The following is a 22,188-nucleotide window of genomic DNA, read 5'->3' on the forward strand; positions in this document are numbered from 1 at the left end:
AAAAAGTAAATGATGTCGCCATAGTCAGCATTAATACTTTTAAGGAATTCCTGGGATAGGAGATGATTCAATCCCTTGGTCCTGAAATTCAGTCTTGATGAACATTTGCACGATATTCCATCTTCAGAATTTTTGGTTGTAAATTTTCTTGATGTACTCTGCAATGACACTTCGTCAAACGTGAGTTTGTCTTCTACTGTCTACATTGTCTTCTATTAATTTTACAAGTTCCTCTCTATTACTACCATGGCCGGGTCATCATCCGTGACTATGTCAAATATGTTGACAATGAACAAAGAGAACCACTTAAACATATTTTTTACAGCTTCTTAAATCTCCTGATTTAGTTGGCACTAAAGACATCATTTTTTCAGTGACATTATATTTGTCATCAATACCGTTAATAAAAATGGCAAGTTGTCATATTTGTAGCATCAGTGCTGTCATTCACAGCACTGACGAATAAAATTATCATAAAATTTAGTAGCAGCTTTACACTCTCCACTTTCCTAACTTCTTTCAACAGATTTTTCCAGTTTCTTCAATTCACCTCTCTATAGTCTGAACTATCCCCTTCTTTACAAGGCCAATTATATCTATTGAGCTTTCTATACATTGCTTAATAAACTCACCATCAATAAATGATTTTGATTTTTTTGCTATTAAATATGCTACCACATAACTAGCTTTTACAATGGAATCCCTGTAAGTTGTAACTTTTTAAACAAAAATTGTTAAGTTAGACTTTTTTTTTCAGTTCTTTTATGTCCTTACCATACAATCCTTCATATGCATCAAACTTGGTAGCATGTTTTTGCATAAAATGTGCCTTTTCAAATTATATACTCTCTGAAAACGTGCACAAATTCCCTACAAATTAAGAAAAGTGCCTTACTATTTGCCTCAACAAAAAAAGCAGTCATCTGTCCACTTTTCATTGAACAATCTTCCTTTCATCCGTAATTTTTATTTCTGGGGGTTTTGTTTTCTTCTGAGACATTGTAGAAGCCATGCTAGGTTTAAAAAAAAAAAATAGGTTAGGGGGCCCGGTCACAGTGGCTCATACCTGTAATCTTAAGCACTCTGGGAGACCAAGGCAGGTGGATTGCTTGAGTGCACAGGTTCAAGACCAGCCTGAGACAGAGCAAGATCCCACCTCTAAAAATAGGTGGGCGCTGTGGCAAGCCCCTATAGTCCCAGCTACTTGGGAGGCTGAGAAAAGAGGATAATGTGAGCCCAAGAGTTTGAGGTTGCTGTGAGCTATGATGCCATAGCACTCTACCAAGGGCAACAAAGTGAGACTTTGTCTTCAAAAAAATTAAAAAAAATAAAAAAAGGTAAGGGGCTGTATTTACTTTTATTATAAAAATTAATTGACAGGAAAATAGAAAGCAAGGTTTAGGCCTTTCTACATTTCAGCTTCCAATGCGGGATAAGGCACAGGGTTAATTGTAAAGCATGGTAAGTGATGGGTGAGGCACTGCTGAGGTGTGAAAGTATACTTAATGATCAAGTAAGAATGCTTACCTAACTTCTAAATAACATTAAATGGGATAGGTTGAAATGGCCTTGATAATCACTGCCTCACCAAGTCACTATGAGCACGTGTAACAACTGATGGTGTCAATTTGACTATCTGTGCTCGTAAGATAACACACTGGAAGCTGCAAAGCACCGTAAAACTGAAGCCACACGTGTGTGCAAACTCAGAGTGTATATGTTTATTTTATATGGCACTGTGACACAATGTTGTCATCTACAAAGTTCACACTCAAGAACCGCACAATCAAGTTCCATCAAAAAGTCACAAAAGAATTTCATAATGTTTTAAGTTTATGATTTTGTGTTGAGCTGCAGGTTGGACATCCCTGGCATTTCAACTGGACTTTACAAATAAAGGTAAAAGTTCTGATTTTCAAAATTGGGACAGAGGAAAAAAGATTTAAAGTTCAATGTAACATTATCCAAAATGTCCCAAAATACCTGGAAGCGAATTATGTTAAAGGACTGTTTAGCATTATGAGGCTAGAAAAGTCCAAAGAATCACAAGTAAAATGGGGGGAGGGGGGACACCCCACCCAGTATTGTTTTCTATTCTCCTGCCATAATTACTTGTAGAGCAAGTAGCTATTTTCTAACAATAATGTTATTCATTCATTGAGTTTCTCACACAGCAAACTTCACTCTAAGCTATGCACTTGTTTGATATATATACACATGTACACATACCCATAACATATATACTCTGACCTCTTAAAGTGTCTTACTATAAATACCAAAAATTATTGCTACTAATAATTCAGATCAGTGTGTTAAGTCAGTAACATTAATAACTGATTCTTGAAAGCTCAGTAACAAAGGAGATTGAAATATTCTTATCTTTTACCTCCCTCATTTTGAATTTATACAACTATTTGCTAAGATAATTAAAAGGACTTTAAAAAAAAATCCAATTTTGACAAAGCTGAGTTTACTTATTTTTTTGACACAGGTCTCATTTTGTTGCCTTGGGCAGAGTACTGTGGCATTACAGATCGCAACAACCTCAAACTCTCGGGCTCAGGTGATTCTCTTGCCTCAGCCTCCCAAGTAGCTGGGACTACAGACACCCGCCATACCACCTGGCTATTTTTTAGAGCTGAAGTCTCGCTCTTTGCTCAGGCTGGTTCAAGTCCTGATCTCAGGCAATTCACCTGCCTCGGCCTCCCAGAGTGCTAGGATTATGGGAGTGACCACGCATAGCCCCTACTTCCATGTTTTGCTTTACTTTTATACTTTAAAAAAAAAAAAATTGATGCTTGTAAAGAGAAATTGTTTTTCTACTAGCTTACAATTACTCAACCATGGCTTTAATCAATTCCATGTTTTAGAAACCTCATCTAACCAGTCCACCATAAACTTTGCATTTCAAACAGGACCTGTGTCCCACTAAAGCCTGCCTACCTCAGGTCATTCTCCCAACAGCTCTACTATCTAAGCCAAAGGCCAGAAACTGGTACCTCTTGTTTATTTTCCATTTCCCCTGTCTAGTCCATGTCATCTCCTAGAAGACAGAAACTCCATGCTTTCTTCCATATTGATTACCATGGCTTAATTATCTCTTTACTGCTTAAGCTTTCACCATTTTCTAATTGGTCTCCCTGTCTTCAATCTTTACAAGTGACCCTCCATGATTGTGTCAACCTAAGACAAAAACCCAGACTTGAAATCCTTTAGCATATGCTACCAGACAAGTCAAATGCCTCTGCCTTCACCAGTAGGCTCCTGCCTATCTTTTCTGATTCCTCACATTATAGTTCCTGCCTTAAGTGTGCCAAACTCCTTATGGTTCTCACATGCTCCTTCCAGCCTCTACCAACGCCTCTGCAGAAACTGTGCTGTTGGTTAAGATGCCCTACATTTTTCTTAACTAGAAGGTCCTAGCTTAAAGCTTGAGTCAGATGCCACTACATCCAGGAAATAAAGTTATTTCTTCCCTTCAGCTCTTGTAGTATTTTGGACAGCATTTACACCACTGTACTGGATACATTTCACACTGGTCTTAGAAGTGACTGAGACTTTCTGAAGGCAAGATACTACCTTTATAAATCTTTACAAATATAAACCTACATTTGCAGATAATTTTATCTATATTAATAGCAGGTACCGGTTATGCACTATTTGTTTTTAGCTATAACATAACCAACTCCTGACAACCAAAACCCAAAATAAGATTAAACAAGAATAATAGCCATACCAACTGAGCACAAGGAAGCTTAACTATGAGGATAATCTGTTTGTTCAGTCACATTTCAGTAAGGACTAATACTATCCACACCATGTTTTACTATGCAAATCAGCTACTATTTGGATTATAGGAGCTCAAGTCTAAAAAAGCACTTCAGAGCTTTTCAAATGGCAATGTCAAGTCAAAGTAAACTTCTAGTGAAATGTGTGCTGGATTCACTTTAACCTATGTGAATTCTTAAAATAAATGTGCAAAGATCATGACTAACTTTCTTCAAACAGTTTGTTAAGAATTATATTCCCTGCTCCTCTTGAAGGATAGGGATGCTGTCATTCCCAGCACACTCCAGGTATTAAATAAGTATTTAATGAAAAGATAACCAATTCATCACTTAACTTCTTGGGTAAGAAGTTTTTACACGTGGAAGTAAAAGGCACATGAATTGCCAAGTGACAGAGGCAGAAAGCAAGGTAAAGTTAATTATAGTTTCTAAGTATTATGTTTATTATTTGCTACCAATTCATTTCAGTGGGCAATTGTTTAAGTATGGCCAATACTCGCTTTAATTATGAACTATATGAAAGAGATCAAAACTTAAAGTGATTTATCAAAGACAACCAATGTAGCAGATACACCCTACATGAGTATAAAAGGTTAAAATGAAGTGTTTTATCATTGGGAGGTTGTTACTGCTATAAATAAGGTCTGAATCCTGAAGGAGGAGGGTTTTGGGGGTTGTAACTTTCATTTCATCTATGGGTCATGTAATGCATAGCATAAACATGAGAGAACTCGCTCACCTTTGCTTCTATGTGGCCAGTTTGGATTATTTGGAAATTATCTACCTAACTGGTGAATTATTTCAAGTTCTTTTCTTTTCTTCTCTGATGTTTAACCAGTATGGGGCCTAATAACTTCATAAGGTAGTCCCACAAGGAAAAACATAAAATAAGTCAGTATTGTTAGGGATTCTAGACAGTCCTAGAAATATAAATTGAGGTAAAAAAATTGATACTAGTACATTTAAATCACTGATGTTACTTTGGATTAATATACAATGGAAAATTAAAACCTTTATCAGTATTGTACATTTAATTTCCTTTTAAATCATGGATTCTGTGTTCTATGTATTCTCCCTAGTTTCTGTAGCTTCATCATCCAATCATATGGATAATTTTAGTGCTAAAAGTCCCAACTGGGAGGTTATTAACATCTGAATAAGCAATCATTTTATTATTATAGTTCAAAAATCAAACAAAATGATAGGCACATTTATTTTACATAAGTCATCCTCTGAACCTAAAATGCAAAGTAAAAGATTTACGTGCACTTATATGTACTTCAAGTCTTTGTTAACAAAGAAAATAAAATCATTACACAATTTAAGTATGAGACATCAAGTAACTGATGACGAAGTTGGTTAGACAATGGTGTCCATGTCTATCTAATGATACGGAGCACTGTACATCTTTGTATTCATTCTTAAAGAGTAAAACAGAATAAACTACAGATAGCTCCTTACACTCAACTGTTTCAGTAACAAGGACTCAAAGAGTAGATATTTTCCCTATGAATGATAGTTATTTCAGTGCTAACACTTGCGGTTTAATATTAGATAAAAGCTAAAGAGTGGTTTATCCATAAAGTTTATAAAATACAAAACTCATTAACTTCAAGAAGTAAACCTGTAAGAATGTGAGACCCATTTCTATTTATAGAGAGAAATATTCAACAGGAGAAAATATTTCTGGCTCAAATGTGTTTCATATACAAATTACCTACTTCATAAAGCTTTTATATGAAAATTGAAGACTCTATGCAAAGGAAATCCATCTATTTCTCTAGTACACCCAATGAAACAAGATGAAGGAGGCAGAGAATAAATGGTGGAAGAAGGAAGAGAGACAGACTTAGGGTTGTGCTACAATCTAGGCCAAAGAAGCTACAGATGCACAGATAGCAAGGCCTACAAGGCGTCTCCCATGTGTATCCTGGTTCATAAACTGTTTGGGTTTTAAGTATTGTAGCCTATACTGTCTAAGAAATATCCCCTAAAACACACATAAGAAAGAGTAAATATAATGAAATTCAGTTATTCAACTGAGGTTCTTGGATTTATAGAGAATGACAAAATGATATCAGACAAAGTATATACACATATTAATATAATTTTCTATATTTTTCAAACCAGTTTTAAATGTTTTGACTTTATAACTAAGTGTTAATTACTAACTCTGTGACCCTAACTATAATGCCACTTGATAGCTCTGCGTTAATTCTGCTATACCAAAGATTCATACCAAAAATAAAAATAAAAAATCCAAAAAAACAAAACAACCATTTACACTTAACTAAGAAAAGCAAACATTTACTTCAAATTGCAGTATAGGCTTTTCAATCACAAAAAGAAAGAAAAGAACAGTGATCTGATAGTGGTCACATCCTGTGCAAAAAACATGAGATACAAAAATGGTGCACAAGGTATCTGAGCTGCTTACAATTATAGGAAAAAAGAAATACAGTAGCTGAAATATGGCACTCCTGGGAATCAACTTTTAAGCCATATAGAATGCCTCTGAAGTGATTAAATTTGTGTATTAGTAAGAAAGCCCCACCACCATAAATAGTACAATATTTAAAAATAAAAAAAAAATTTGTATCTATCTAAGATAGATAGTGTATTTGTACTGTTAGACTTCTTTAAGTGCAGACGGTGGTTCAGGTTTTGCCTTTTTTTTTTTTAATTAAATAACTGCCCATAGGCTTTATAAAAGTTCCACTCAATCACGAAAGCCAATTTAAATCAAAGATTATGTTATTAAAGTTGCATAATTTCATTTGGACCGCCAGCAGGTTAAAGTCTCCACTCAAGTCTTTAACATTAATGTTCATTTTTAGTCAACGAAAAGTTATAAAAGTTCCCACATCTTCATTATCCTCTTGAACTTGCCCTTTTAAATGATCCTCAGACTGCAATTCCTAGTTTGCAAATAAAAGAATGCAATATGCATCATACTTCAAGAAAGGACGATGATGTTGAACTAACATGCTTCTGGATGATCTTTTCCCTGCTCCTTTCGACCTTCTTTATAATTTCTGCCACTACGCACACTGATGAGGTGAGACCCAAAAGAAACAACAGATCTGCAAAAGAGAATACGTTGGGTTTTACATTTCTTTGAAACTTATAGTTGCAAAGCTTATTATTTTACATTTTTCTAGCATTTTACCATAGTTTTACAATACATTCTTTTACAACCATTCTGTGAGGTAGACACAATCACTCTGAGTTAAAAATAAAACTAAAAGGTATTAAATAACTTATCCAAAGTCACAAAGCTATGGAAAGGCAGCAGCCAGAACTAAAATCCAAGCCTTCTCCCATGACCTTCCCTGAACCATAAACTATTATGTCTCGCCTTTAACAGTAGTAACACAGCAAGAGGATGCTTAAATAAAAATTTTAATTTTAAAAAGGACTAGTCAAGCATTAGTAAATAATTTGATTGATAATGTCTACCTAAAAACTAAGTATTTTACATTAATATGTTCTATGTCAAAGCCTAAAAGGCTCTGTCTTTACAATAGTATCCACACAATTTCAATTCCTACCACTTAAAAAATTGTAGCTGTTGCCTTAAATCTCCATTTTTTTTTAAAAAAAAGGAAACAATGTGAATATGGAACTAAAATACTGAAATTAAACTAAGGCAATTTTAAGGTCAACTTTATCTTATAGCGAAAGATACAGTGAAGTTTTTATAACTAACTCCTATAAATATCCAAATTAATTTAAGAACTCAAGAATATGTGATATTACCTTGTTATTGAAGAAAGAAAAATATTTTTTAAATAAATTAACATATTTTTGTGAAAAAAAGAATATAGATAGCATTCTCATCAAATACATCATTCCTCATATTTACACAGGAAAATTAATTTTTAAATGTATTGTATCATACATTTAATGCATGGTATGTGAAAGAATACTGTACAATTTCCATGTCACCTTTATAAGACATTCTGCTTTTAGGGTTAGACTGATATTTCATGAAGTTAGAAGGTACAAATGAATGAGAAAGAATAGTGAAATATTAGTTTAACTATGGAAACTTGTAATTTTAAAGAACAATTTGGTTTTCAGTGAGCTTAAATCTAGCTTTCTCTTCATACAAGATGAAAGGGTACATTAAAAAATTATAAAAAATTATTCTACAACAAGTTTTGATATGCTACATTTCAGAATCACCAGATATAAACTTTCTAATAATTGATAAGCTATAAAAAAGAAAAAAAATTTAAAACTCTATAGAGTTAGAATGACTCCCCTGAACTTTCCTTAAACAAAAAAAGTAGCATACTTTTTTTTAAACAAAGTCAGTTACTTCTCTTAATTGCTATTTTAAAAGAATTTTTTATTAGCCCAAATACATTAGATAACACAATTTATCTAAAATACATATGTTATAAAGATAGCATTTTCTTTACCCAGTACACTTAGGCTCTCAGTCTGAAAAACCTTCTGAAGTGGAGGAAAGTAAATAACCAGTAACTGTCCCATAATGGAGCCGAGAACTGCATAGCAAAACATTTTATTACTGCAGAGTCCAATCTCAAACACAGACTTGGTCTGTTGGCAGAGCAGAGAGTTCAATTATTATTCCTTGGTCAAAGAAACAACTTCTTTATTATTATATACACTTTCAATGATTAACAGGCAGTATCACTGCATCATTAAATTCTACAATGTCAATACCATGAAATGTCTTAATTTTAACTATTATTATAAAATAACTCAGATGGAGTAAGGGTAAACATTAAAAATTATCAAGAGATTGCTTTTAAAAAGTTATATTATAGAGATCATAAAAGAAAACTTACTTTAGCATCCCAAACATTAAGAAACTTTGTTATTTTGCTATATTATATATCCATTCATTAAAGTAGATTACCTAAAATTTTATTGAAAAATGAACCTAGTATGTGTGCACTAAAAAATAAAACTACTGGTTCAGCGCCTGTGGCTCAAGCGGCTAAGGCACCAGCCACATACACCGAAGGTGGCGGGTTCAAATCTAGCCTGGGCCTGCCAAACAACAGTGACAGCTGCAAACAAAAAATAGCCGGGCATTGTGGCGGGTGCCTGTAGTCTCAGCTACTTGGGAGGCTGAGGCAGGAGACTTGCTTGAGCCCAGGAGTTGGAGGTTGCTGTGAGCAGTGATGCCATAGCACTCTACCCAGGGGAACAGCTTGAGGCTCTGTCTCCAAAAATAAATAAATAAATAAATAAAACTACTTTCTTGTAAAAAAAAATGAATACTACAACTTCTTCAAAAATAATCTATTGGCTTGGCGTCTGTAGCTCAGCGACGAGGGTGTCAGTCACATATACTGCAGCTGGCAGGTTCAAAGGCCACCACTGAAGTTTGGGCCTGCCAAACAACGACAACTACAACAACAAAAAAAGTAGCCAGGCGTTGCGCTGAGCGCCTGTAGTCCTAGCTACTTTGGGAGGCTGAGGCAAGAGAATCACTTAAACCCAAGAGTTTGAGGCTGCTGTGAGCTGTGATCCCACAGCACTCTACTAAGGGTGACATAGTGAGACTCTGTCTCAAAATAAATAAATAAATAATTATCTATTGCCTCAAAAGAAGCAGGAGGCAAAAAAAATTTATTTAAATTAGTGTAATTCACTATACTTAGAAACATTCTAGCATGGCAAATAGTAATAGATACAGTCAAGGATTCACAAAGTGCCTTAAAATTGAAATGAATACTCATGCCTCAAACAAGTCCTAGTTTTCAAGGACAATGTGTTCTGAAAAATTACCACTGGGGTCTAGTCCATTATTTTCTATCAAAACACTTAGATTAAGTAGTAGCAATTATACCTTAAGATAAAACATGGGAAGAAAAGTAAACTTAAAATGTTCTAAGCTTTGATATACTGACAAGAGATAATGGAAAAAAAATTGATTTACACAAAATCATTCTCATACTTCAAGAAATACTTTCTTCTAAAATGAGAATAGTATCACCTTAACAGAACCCATGATGTTTGTCCTATGCTCAGATAATATTAACCTGAATCTATCTTATACTACAGCTAATAAGATAATGGAAAGAAGAACAAGCAGATGATACAACTTATGATACACTTTGATGTTATAGTAAAACATAAGGCTTATCCCCACCTCACCCCAATAGCCCACCTTCGCTGTGACCAATGGCACATCTATAAAAAGGCTGCATCTGGGGCAATAATCTGTGGCTATAAAAGTAAGCAAAGCTAAAAACCCATAATCTTTGCCTACTTAGTATTAGCAAGTGCTCTACTCAATTGGATGAATAAACTTAATATCACCTAAGCGTACCTGGGATCTGGAACTTAGTGCATTAAACATGTCAAAAAACACAAAGCAGGTGAAGGTCATTGTTGTGTCTCGAGGTGTTATCACATTGTCACGCAGCTGTCAAGAGGAAATAACAAAATGATTTTGTAGTGGCTAAATTTAATAAATAAACACTGTATGCCTTAAAAACATTATTTTCTTTCCACTAGGATGAAACAGCTTTAGTCTAAGGTATGAAACAAAAAAGCTACCTAAATTTCCTATAGATCATGTAGGGAATAGCTATAATGTACATAAGTAAAAAAACCTCATAACTATACATTTATTAGATATTAAAATACTGCCATTATTATATTCTATTATTCCATAGGATTGAAATCGAACTCTTTCAAAAATGTTTCTATCATATTTTTCCCCTCAAAGAGCTCTCTTAACTGCCCAGCCTTCTGTATGAGATACCAAAATAACCAACAACCCTATCCTACAAAATGCATATGAATATAGTAGCTTATTCAATGAATATACCTCACGCCAGAAGACAAATAAAGTCCCACAAACAATGATTATGGATGAAACAAGTATTTTAAGTATCAAGTTTTTAGTCAAAATGCTGTCCTTCCAGTTACGAGGTGGTTTACGAATGACATCTTTATCCACTGGTTCTACTCCAAGGCTTAAAAGCAAACAGAAAAATGAATTAAAAATTTAAGGTCTGGATTTGTTACTTTCACAACCTCATTAACCTAAATTATCCAGAAAATGATTATGGACAAAATGTTGACTCATAAAGAAAATCCTGACCACGATTACTCAAAAATAACCATAGATTTTATCACTAGTTCTCTCCTCTTTTTGGCAATTTATAGGGAATTAACAGTCAACCTTCAAAAAATTGTCCAATTCTATATGCATATAAGTTTACTTATTTCAAATAGGGTATGAAATACCTGACCTACCAACTGAACTTTGAAGTACCTTTCCTATAAGAAGCACTAAACTCGGATGATTTGTGGTAGGAACCAATGACATGTATCACTCAACTGCCCCATTATTATAAAAGAAAATAGATGCTGGTCCCTCAATATTTTCCCAAAGTCTCTAAAAGTAACAATAGAACCTAGGCAATATCACTGACCTCAGAGATTACTCAATTACATCCAATTCTTGGGGGGGGGGGGAGCTTATTTCCTAAGATCAGGAACTGTACCCATCCCCTGATCTACTCTCCACCCAAGGCTAAGCATCTGACAGTGCAGAAGCTCAGATCCACAGCAGGAATGAATATTCAAAGAGAATAAATGATTCGTGCACATCAGAATGTATGTAACAAATATGTTGCTGCAAAGTTTTCCAGAGCCATCAATAAAAAAAGTTTCAAAACTTAATTCCTGTCTTTCCTGTTCAGCATGAACAAACTCTTACCTCTGAGCTGGAGGTCCATCCATAATAATATTGATCCACAAAATCTGCATGGCATTGAGAGGATTAGGAAAGTTCATTAATGTAGCCAGTGAGATTAAAGTTAATGCTGCTATACTCCTGTTGAAAAAGAGAGTCATTTAAAAAACTATCAGCATAGTAAAGCTCCTGATGATTTTATGATACCACTTTTTTAGCATTTAAAAATCTCACGTCACTAACTGTGACAGAGCAATACTGTTACTATACAGTGTAGCCATAAAATTCCTGTATCTCAAGTAACCTATGCTTCACTCATGTGGACATTCTGAAACTAAGAGTATTTTAACAAAGATTTTCAAAATGTTTAGGTAACAAAAGAAAACAGAAAAGATTTTAAAATCTACGTAACAGTTAAGAATTTCAACATTTTTGTAACTACATTTCAACTATACTATATCCTTTTACTTTTCGGAAAAAATAGGATATGACCAATCCCCCTACTTCAGTTATTTCGTGAGCTATCAAATCACATTGTTTTATGTATTTTGATGATGATACAGATACCTAACTATCATATTTAGAACATAATTAGCATGCCATTTTTAATTTCAGAGTACAATTAATTTTCTTTCTGGAAAACTTACATATGACTACCCTCGGAAATACGGAACTTCCCAGGCATCCTGCTTAAGTTTCACTTCCCATACTATTTATCTAAAAGACCCATAGTGAAAATTTTTTTGCAAACTTACGTGCTAAGTTGGAATCTAACAAAATTTTTAATGTTATTGTAAATCCCTTTACCCTCTTCAATTGCAGACCTGAAATTTAAAAAATAAAGATAAAGTAAAAAAGTATCATGTAAAAACAAAGCTGTATCTTACACCAAAAGGCTGCTGAGCTAATTTTGAAAATCAATTTCCAACAATATGACACATGTATCACTAAAAATAATCTATTATTTTCTTCACATAATTAAAATTAGAATATACAAACATTTATTTTAGCAAAGAATTAAAGTCAAGTCTGTAATTCTCATTATAATTTCATTATACAATATTAAAATTCTTATTTTTAAGATATTTCAACACTAAAATCATACGCTGTTTCTCTACACAAGAGACAATAATACTACACATTTATAAAATGTGATCTTTACCCCTCTAAGTTCATTTTTCTTACAGGTATAAGATGCAAGGTAAAGGGTCAAATTAATGTATGTCAGAAATCAAATGGCACTGATATAAAACTCAGGCTATCTGTTGCTCCTCCACACAAGTAGATAGTATGTTGTAGAGGAATTAAAGGACATGGTTTACAAAGATTCAAATAAATTCTCTCATTCATTTGGTTAGAACAATTTGTCTTTCTTAGGCAACTTCCCTTTTCTGCTAAGATTTTTATATAATATCTAACACTGGAAAGAAAAAAGGCAAAACTTATATACTTGAAAGAATCTGGTAAATATCCTGATTCCTGAGCTCCCAAATGCTTCACTTTAGTTGCAATGGAGTAATAAAGCACCCTAGCATATGTAATTAGAATTTATCACTAAACTAAGATTCAGGTCATCCAAAAGGTTGTCATAGAAAAAAAACACAATGCACAAGATCCACACCTGAACACTGTGAAACTGATACCACCAGGTATTACATTGGAATCTTAAATCAATTAGAAATTGTGGGTGAAACAAACCTATTCAAACTTAATAAATTATACCATGAAATGAGGACCATATGCATCACTACTGATATAAGAAAACAGGTATGGAAATAAACTTGACAATTTCTAATACTTATTGTAAGACCATTCTAACGTAATTAAAGTATTCATAAATTAGTTTCACAGTTGTACCACCACACTATTGCCCAGAAATATGTGACATATGGCTGGCACTCAGGAAGGTTTTTTTGTTTTTGTTTTTTGAGACAGAGTCTTATTTTTTGAGACAGAGACTCGGTAGTGTGCCATGGCTGGCATTATAGCTCACAGCTTGCTCAAGGGATTCTCTTGTCCCAGCCTCCCAAGTAGCTGGGATTATAGGTGCCCACCACAACACCTGGCTATTTTTTTAGAGTGCAGGTCTCACACTTGCTCAGGCTAGTCTCGAACCAGTGAGCTCAGGCAATCTACTTGCCTCAGCCTCCCAGAATGCTAGGACTATAGGTGTGAGCCACCACACCAGATCAGGAAATATTTCTTAATGAAATGGTCCTGCCATTTATTATGCCTGTCCAGAACTATATACTAGGCCATAAAATAAGATCAATTAATTTAGAATCACAGTTTAGTTTACCTAATTTACTGCTAATTCCTTTCCAGTTGAATTGTCTGGGAATGGAGTTTAGGAAAAGATAAGGGAAGACTCTCATATGCATTCACTGAAACAAAACTTACATTATAGTTTGGAAATCATCATCTACCAGGATCATGTCTGCTGCCTCTTTGCAAACATCTGTGCCAGTCTGGCCCATTGCGACTCCAATGTCCGCAGCCTTTAAAGCAACTGCATCATTTACCCCGTCTCCTGTCATGGCTACAACTGAACCATTCTTCTGTAAAGACTGGAATACAGCAGAGGTAAGAGGTAAGAATTCTGATAAAAAATATTGCTTCCATAAAGACAAAGGGATAACTAAATCCTCCCAATTTGGGGAGGGGGGACAGGGTCTTGTTCTATCACCCAGGCTGGAGTAAAGTAGTATGATCACTGCTTACTGCAGCCTTGAATTCCTGGGCTCAAGCAATCCTCTAGCTCTAGTCTGCTGAGTAGCTAGAACTACAAGTATGTAACACTACACTTGGCTAATTGATTCCTTTTTCACGTATAATTAAAATTATTTAGAAACCTCAATGGAGGTTGAGATCTGGGAAGACTGTATGTCTGAAGTCTCATCTTCAGTCTGATTCTCAACTAGAGGCCATTTTGTCTCCCAGGGACACCTGTCAGTATTTGGAGATATTTTTGATTGTCATGAGTTAGGGAATGCCTCTGCCATCTATAGGGCAGGGGTAGGCCAAGATTATTATCAAATATTCTACAACACACAAAATAGCCATTCATAACAAAGACTTATCCAATTCAAAATATCAATAGTCCTAAAGCTGAGACACTCTGAACTATACAATGGCTGGCTATTGTGATTAACAACTTAGTCTATAATCGCTGGACACTTTATTAGTTGGTTTATATGTATGTATATAATTAATATAAATAATCATAACCTTTTAAATACTGTTCACACTCTCGTAACATTGTTTTCTTGCTGTATTCATTTAGTTTCTAACTAGTTACCACTTGTGAGAACATAATTTTATACTGTCCACTTAAAGAAGGCTGTATTTGCAAATATTTTATTAAAATTTTCTTCTACACATCGGTATAGCAACTAAATTCTCCATTAGTGTTTCCAAGTCATGCTCTTTAAAAAAAAATAAAAACCTGTTTTGCTTCACAATACTTCTGATATTCCTTGCAGTGCAAATATAAAAGACAAAGTTGCAGCATTTTGTATGCAAAAATAAAACAATCTGATTCTTAGATACCCACCTTAATAATTTTCATCTTGTGCCTTGGGCTTGCTCTGTAAAATACTGCAACCTGTTAAAATACAGGATATAATAAAAATCTTCAATATTAAGAAATATCAGAATGACCCATGCACTCACAACAATGATATTTTTGTCCATTTAAGCTCTATTTGATTTGCCACAGATTAAAGCTCAAGCAAGATACTATGTTTATTAAGACACTCATCTATCTGACAAGGTCATTTCAAACTTTACCAAAGGTTACCATAGGGAATACACAATTCAAACAAGTTATCCAATTTATATTACTTGTAAACTCTGAAGACAAAACAGTCTACTGTTGAAATGTTTCAGAGAAGGACAAAGGAAAAATTCTCTTGCAACAGTTTCCTCATGACACTGGCTTAGAACTAAAATAAGCTTTTCCCTTTGTTCTGTCTTCAGGGGAAATAAAGAACAGCGGTTTCTGAACAAAAGAGATTTTGGTTTTGCAGTGTCAAGTGTCTGTTTATTCTCTTTAGTTAAAAACTCTTCAGCCTCCTTTCCACTGTACCTCCAAACTGCTTACATGCTCTTATCTTTCCAAAGTACTTATTTAATCCCTTTTTAATGAACCTCATCTCTTGTTCTCCTGAAATCCTTACACTGTGTCCCCAAAGTCAGCCACCACTAAAATCTCCTTTATCTATGCCTCTTTCACCTTGCCCTAACCTGGTATTTCCACAAAACACTGCCATGCCTACAGCCCTCTTGCAGACTAACACCAGAGAAGTCTAGGACGTGAGTGGGGGGACAATGTGTTCTCCATTCGCCCTTCATAAAACCTCAGTTTTGAATGCCCGGAGAAACTGCATTTTCCATTAGCGGGCATTCACTGCTCCAGAAGTCATAACCTCTCATTTCAAAACAATTTTTAACTTCTGTCTCACTGTTACTCTAACAGTACTTACAAGTCATGGTGATTTGAACACCCACCTACTACACCATTCTCTTTCCTACTATCCTAGTGGATTAGTTTGTATTAGTTTTCTCTCCTCAAACCTCCAATCTATTCCTTTTCTCCAGCCTTGCTCTCAGCTGACCACCTCGTTTCCTACTTCAGAGAAAAAAGCATCAGGACAGAATTTCCACAATTCCCATCACCTGGTATCTATATCCTGGCACTGTCTTCCTCTCATTTTACTACAGATGAACCATATATACTCCTACTGCACATCAAATATTCTCCCTTCTTACCTATTCAAAATCTTGATTCCATTACTCCAGAAATCCACTGACCACATCAAATTTGTTTCTCGTTACTGCATCATTACCATCAGCATACAAACATGTTATTCCTTCCATTTAAAAAAGAATGAAAAATCCTCCCCATTTCAGCTGTCACCCTACCTTTCCCCTTTTTCTACTTTTTTTTTTTGAGACAGAGTCTCAAGCTGTCATCCTGGGTAGAGTGTCATAGCATCACAGCTCACAGCAACCTCCAACTCTTGGGCTTAAGTGATTCTCTTGCTTCAGCCTCCCAAGTAGCTGGGATTACAGGTGCCCACCACAACGCCTGGCTAGTTTTTGGTTGTAGTTGTTGTTTTGGCGGGCCCGGGCTGGATTCGAACCCACCAGCTCTGGTGTATGTGGCTGGTGCCTTAGCTGCTTGAGCTACAGGTGCCAAGCCAAATTTTATTTTTTAATGGAAGGAAAGACAGCATGTCTATAAGCTGGTGGTAAGTGTGGCAGCAAGGGAAAAACGTTGATACAGTAGAGAATTTTTGGAGCAAGACTCCTTAGACAGCTGCCTATCTTTCACATCTCTCGTCTGCTTTTTTGGGTGCTCTTTAGCACATCTAACATAATTTACATGTGCATTTTTCTTAAAACATAAGCTCTATAAAGGCAGAGATTTTTGCCCTGTACCTCTTATGCTCTATATAAACATGTAAAGCCACCATAAAGACTATTCCTAACTTCTCTCCATTTAACAAAGCTCTAAAACTAATGATTATTTTCTTAAGTAAAAAACTCAGTTGAACTATAACATTACATTACTGATTATCCTTAGGTTCTCTAGGTGCCAAGAATCTAGGTGCCATAACTCATATTTGGACAGTACTGTTCCTTTTGACACATTTAACTGTCACATGAATTGTATTTAACTCATGCTAGTTTTGAGCCCAGGGCCTCATCAAACTGTGAAACCTCTGCTCACTGTTTTCACTGTCAATCGACACATCTCCCCACTCCCACCTCTTGTTGCCCTGCTCAGCAGGCCCGCCCAACTGCACTACACCTGATAGACTGTGTTCTCTGATCACCATAAATTCCAACTGCGTATTTCCCCTTGCATGTCTGCATGATGGCTCTTTCAGCAAAATCCATATGACAATACGTGACATCATGACATTGTTGCACATAGAGGGTATGATTCATCCAGGACATCCCAAGGTCAACTCCAGACACAACTAAACACTTGTGGAATGACAAGACTCAATTATCAGAAACAAATTCAGTAACTCATGCACAGAAAACAAAAAATAACAATTTTTTCATTAGGTTGGAAAGGATCATTTTGTTTTTGAAGTTTTTATTCTATTTTCACAACAAAACACTGTGGCCCCAAGGGAAAAAAAAGGGTGGCAGTCAATGTGTTAAAAAAGTTCAGAAAATACATTCAGAAGCTCTTTTAGTCAATCTTTCAAAAGGACTGAGCTACAAATATATTCAAAATACACTGGTAACCTTCTAAGTGAAAAATTCTGATTATTGCAGAAATTAACTTTGTAGCATACAACACTGAAATTTAAGACTATTTAGCAAAAACTACCAATTTTATAGAATAAATAAAAGGTTAATTACATATATCCAAGCTTTTCAGAGTAAAATTTTACCTTTCTTCCACATAATTAATCTTTGAACCACTGCAAATCATTCCTTTATAGCCACTGTGGGTTATCACTGACAATGATACTAAGAATGACAAGGTATGTTTCTCTGTATAATAAACAACTTAGCAAGTACCCAGCATACCTATTACTTAAGATCTTAGCATTTCAAAGATTTCTTTTTCTTTATTTCAAAATATTAAGGGGTTCAAATATTTTAGGTTACATGATGATTTTTGTAAGTCCTGGCTCTGAGTGTGCTCATCACTCAAATAGTGTTCACAGTACTCATTAAGTTGGGTTATTCCCCTCCTCCCCTGTTCCTTTTCAGAATTTTACTTTCCTCTACACACGTGTGCTCATCATCAGTTAGTTCCAATTTAATAGTGAGTACCTGAGTTTGCTTTTCCATTCTTAAGATACTTCACTGAGAAGAATGGTCTCCAGTTTCATCCAGACTGTTGCAAAAGGTACTAATTCATCTTATGTATAGGTGACTAGTACACCACGATGGTGTACATATGCAGTACCATACAGCTCAGGGCAAAGAGAAGCGAGAGCTAAGCTCGGAACACTCAGTAATCATAAGAAACATCTGTAACACCTCAGTAATAGGACACCTTGGTGATAAGGGCATGGGGAAGGGTTTCAGCTCTCAACACAAGAACACGAGAGCTCATGAGGCAGTCTCTACGCCTGTGGTGCTAAGAGCCACGAGATTGCATCTATAAAAAGCTGCAAGAGAAGGCAGTCAGAGAGAATGCATGCTACTCTTTCACGGACACACTCTTGACTCTTTAGCTCAGGGGTCCTCAAACTTTTTAAACAGGGAGCCAGTTAACTGTTGGAGGGCAGGACTGCGGGCCCCAGGATGAGTCGGCTGCTAAGCAGGACAGGCAGCAGTGGCAAAAACACCCTACGGGCCAGATAAATGTCCTAGGTGGGCTGCATGTGGCCCATGGGCCATAGTTTGAGGACGCCTGCTAGCTTTCCCTACCCACAAAATGCCTGCACAGCATCTCTCTACGCAAGACTGCTAAGATTCATTCTCTTAATAAGACTGCTTCTCTAACTCAAATACTGTCTCTCTCTCTCTCTCCCCTGTTCTGTTAAGGCAAAAAGGCCTAAGGCATTTAAGGGTAATTGTTTCCAAGCGAGATAATAACAAAGCAGTCTGTGGCCGGACCATAGATAGCTGGGCCAGAGACCTGGCCAGTCCCAGGCCCTGACAAGTGGCACTCCAGATGGGACCCAATATGCATATATCATATGAATCATATCATATCATTAACCCACTCTTGAATTGATGGGCACATGGGTTGATTTCTCATCTGTGCAACTGCAAATTGTGCTGCAATAAACATTTGAGCATAGGTGCTTTTTTTTTTTTTTGAGACAGTCTCATTATGTCACCCTCAGTAGAGAGCTGTGGCATCACAGCTCACGGCAACCTCAAACTCAAATTGGGCTTAAGGGATTCTCTTGCCTCAGCCTCCCAAGTAGCTGAGACTATAGGCACCCACCACAACACCCAGCTAGAGTGCAGGTGCTTTTTGATAAAATTACTTATTTTCCTTTGGGTAAATATCCAGTAGTGGGATTGCTGGATTGAATGGTAGGTATACTTTCAGTTCTCTGAGGAATCTCCATGCTGTTTTCTATAGAGGTTATAATAATTTGCAGTCCCACCAACAATGTATCAACTCAAAGATTTTGATGGCAACTGAAAAATAAAAGGGGCCACTTGGAGACTAAGCAGATCCCAAGAAAAGCCAAAGACTATTTGTTCTTTTGCATGGAGTAGACAACAAATTAATTAATTAATTTATTTATTTATTTATTTATTGCAGTTTTTGGCTGGGGCCAGGTTTGAACCCGCCACCTCCAGTATATGGGGCCAGCACCCTACTTCTTTGAGCCACAGGCGCTTCTGTCACAATAAATTTAGTTTTAAAGCACCAGAATGAGACTGGGCATGGTGGCTCACACCTGTAATCCTAGCACTCTGGGAGGCTGATGCAGGTGGACTGCCTAGGCTCACAGGTTCCAGGACAGCCTGAGCAAGAGCAAGACCTTGTGACTAAAAATAGCCGGGCATTGTGGTAGGTGCCTGTAGTCCCAGCTACTTGGGAGGCTGAAACAAGAGAATCACTTAAGCCTAAGAGTTTGAGGTGGCTGTGAGCTGTGATGCCACCGCATTTTATCAGGGGCAAGAAAGTAAGACTCTGTCTCAAAAACAAACAAAAAAAAGCACCAGAATTAGGGCAATCTTGTCGAGTAAAAATATTAATATTTAATGAACACAAAATTATGACCTAAAGAAATCAGATCCCAAACCAAATAAACAAACACCAGAAATTACTAAAAATTAAAATATCAGGGCAGCACCTGTGGCTCAGTGAGTAGGGCACTGGCCCCATATACCAAGGGTGGCGAACCCAGCCCTGGCCAAACTGCAACAAAAAATAGCCAGGCACTGTGGCGGGCACCTGTAGTCCCAGCTACTTGGGAAGCTGAGGAAAGAGAATCACCTACACCCAAGAGCTGATGGTTGCTGTGAGCTGTGATGCCACGGCACTCCTACCAAGGGCGATGAAAGGAGACTGTCTCAAAAAAATAAAATATCAAAGAGCATAAACTTGGGGATAATTGATTTTTTTTCTGTATTAACAATCTTATCTGTTTCTCTACCTAGAAAAGGGACTCTGGGTGGAAGAGATAAGAACACAACACAATCACTACAGTTTCTGAGCAGGAAGGAAGAAGACAGGAGCAGACCAGGATGGTGAGGGAACAGTGGGGAAGCGGCAGAAATATGTCAGCACAGGAAAGAATACAGAGAACAATGTAGAGAGAGAAAATATAAAAACCATCAAAGAATGAAAAACAAGGCCAGTATTTTGAGAAGGAATCTGCAAGGGAATTCTTCTTTTCTCATGGTTGTTTCTTTCCAGTGGCACATTTTTGGTCAGCATTCAAAGTTCCTTTGACTAAGATTAACAAAGTGTGCTAGGGGAAAGAAAGTTAATGTAAAGAAGAAAGGAAAATATTAAAGGAGAGGTTAATTTTAAAAGGCGTTTTTGGTGTTAGAATAACCTGGTAACAGTCCTCAAATCTAGGAGAAATTAAAAGGCATATGCTATACTGAAGAAAAAGCAAGTAATTGAAATAAAGATTTAAAACTTACTAAAAATTAGATAATACATAAATTAGGATAATACTATAGGAACTTGGATAATAGATGCAGTGGAAATACAAATGGAGGTATTGCTGTAAAACTCGGAAAAGAAGGAATGAAGGTACCTATTTCTATCATTGAAAGATGTAAAAAAAAAAAAAATGAAAAGAAATATATTTCTATATTTTTCTTCACAGAAAAGTTTCTCTGAAGAAAAATGTACAAATCATAAACAGAAAACACTGAGAACCCCCAGATGTACTTCATAAATAAGCAAAAGTCACTTTCCATACTACTTTTTAATTGGCTCAGTGTCAAAATACATAGCAATGTTGGGAGATCTGGGATGTGTTCCAAAGAATTATAGAAAAGGAAAGCTGAAAAACATTTCAATAAGGGGCAGGATTAATATGATTTTAGTATACATGGGAGAACCTCTGCAAGCCAGTGACTTACAACAAAAGTTTTTATTTGTAACACTAATAGAAAAAAAGCTATACAAACTGATCTGAGGCAAAAGCAGAAGACCAAGTATACATGCTGGCTGGAAGAGAGTTACCTGAACAGAAGATGAAGTGAGGAAAAAGAAAACGTGGTGGGGTGGAAGCAGTCCTGCTAAGATCAAAAGACATAAAAAATTCCGTAATAATATACGGGAAAGACTCAAGTATCAGAATACCTACACATGAAATACCTGCAAGGAAGCCCTGGTATTTATGGAATTCCTCTTGAAAGACAGATGAATTTAAGCAATTCAGTGAGTCTCTGACAAAGCCTAGGTTTTATTTTTGTTTTAGTTTCTTTGAAATAGGACCAGGGTACTGCCATAAACACTCTATTTGGGAAAGAATGACGACATAATTTGCCCAGGCTGACACTGTAATTTGTAATTTGCTTTCTCTTTTCTCTAACTACTTTTAGGTTGGTTTCCAGAGTTCACTAGCATTTTTATCAGAGTCAGAGGAAGAACTCAAGAAACCAAACACAAAGCAATTTTAAATCTGTCATTTTTCAAGAACCTTAACATCTCTGGGAAAAGGCTGAATGAAGGTATAATAAGAAAATGTTGGCTCGGCGCCTGTGGCTCAAGCGGCTAAGGCGCCAGCCACATACACCTAAGGTGGC

At 36.0% G+C, this 22,188-nt stretch overlaps 1 protein-coding gene across 3 annotated transcripts in view; it reads right to left on the reverse strand.

The window, feature by feature from the left end:
* The window catches only part of ATP2C1 (ATPase secretory pathway Ca2+ transporting 1), a 154,808-nt gene that overhangs the window by 10,421 nt on the left and 122,199 nt on the right, over positions 1-22,188 (reverse strand). For all 3 annotated transcript variants that reach the window (XM_012805976.2, XM_023513613.1, XM_023513617.1), the window contains 8 exons: positions 15,032-15,082; positions 13,879-14,045; positions 12,234-12,302; positions 11,503-11,619; positions 10,606-10,753; positions 10,102-10,197; positions 8,216-8,357; positions 6,744-6,871 (listed from right to left, as the gene is read on the reverse strand). In XM_012805976.2, the coding sequence (XP_012661430.2) occupies positions 6,744-6,871; positions 8,216-8,357; positions 10,102-10,197; positions 10,606-10,753; positions 11,503-11,619; positions 12,234-12,302; positions 13,879-14,045; positions 15,032-15,082 (918 nt within the window). The remainder of the gene's footprint in view (positions 1-6,743; positions 6,872-8,215; positions 8,358-10,101; positions 10,198-10,605; positions 10,754-11,502; positions 11,620-12,233; positions 12,303-13,878; positions 14,046-15,031; positions 15,083-22,188) is intronic.

Source organism: Otolemur garnettii, unplaced genomic scaffold, assembly GCF_000181295.1.
Source record: "Otolemur garnettii isolate 467f Iridium unplaced genomic scaffold, OtoGar3 scaffold00002, whole genome shotgun sequence".
NCBI classification, from domain to species: Eukaryota; Metazoa; Chordata; class Mammalia; order Primates; family Galagidae; genus Otolemur; species Otolemur garnettii.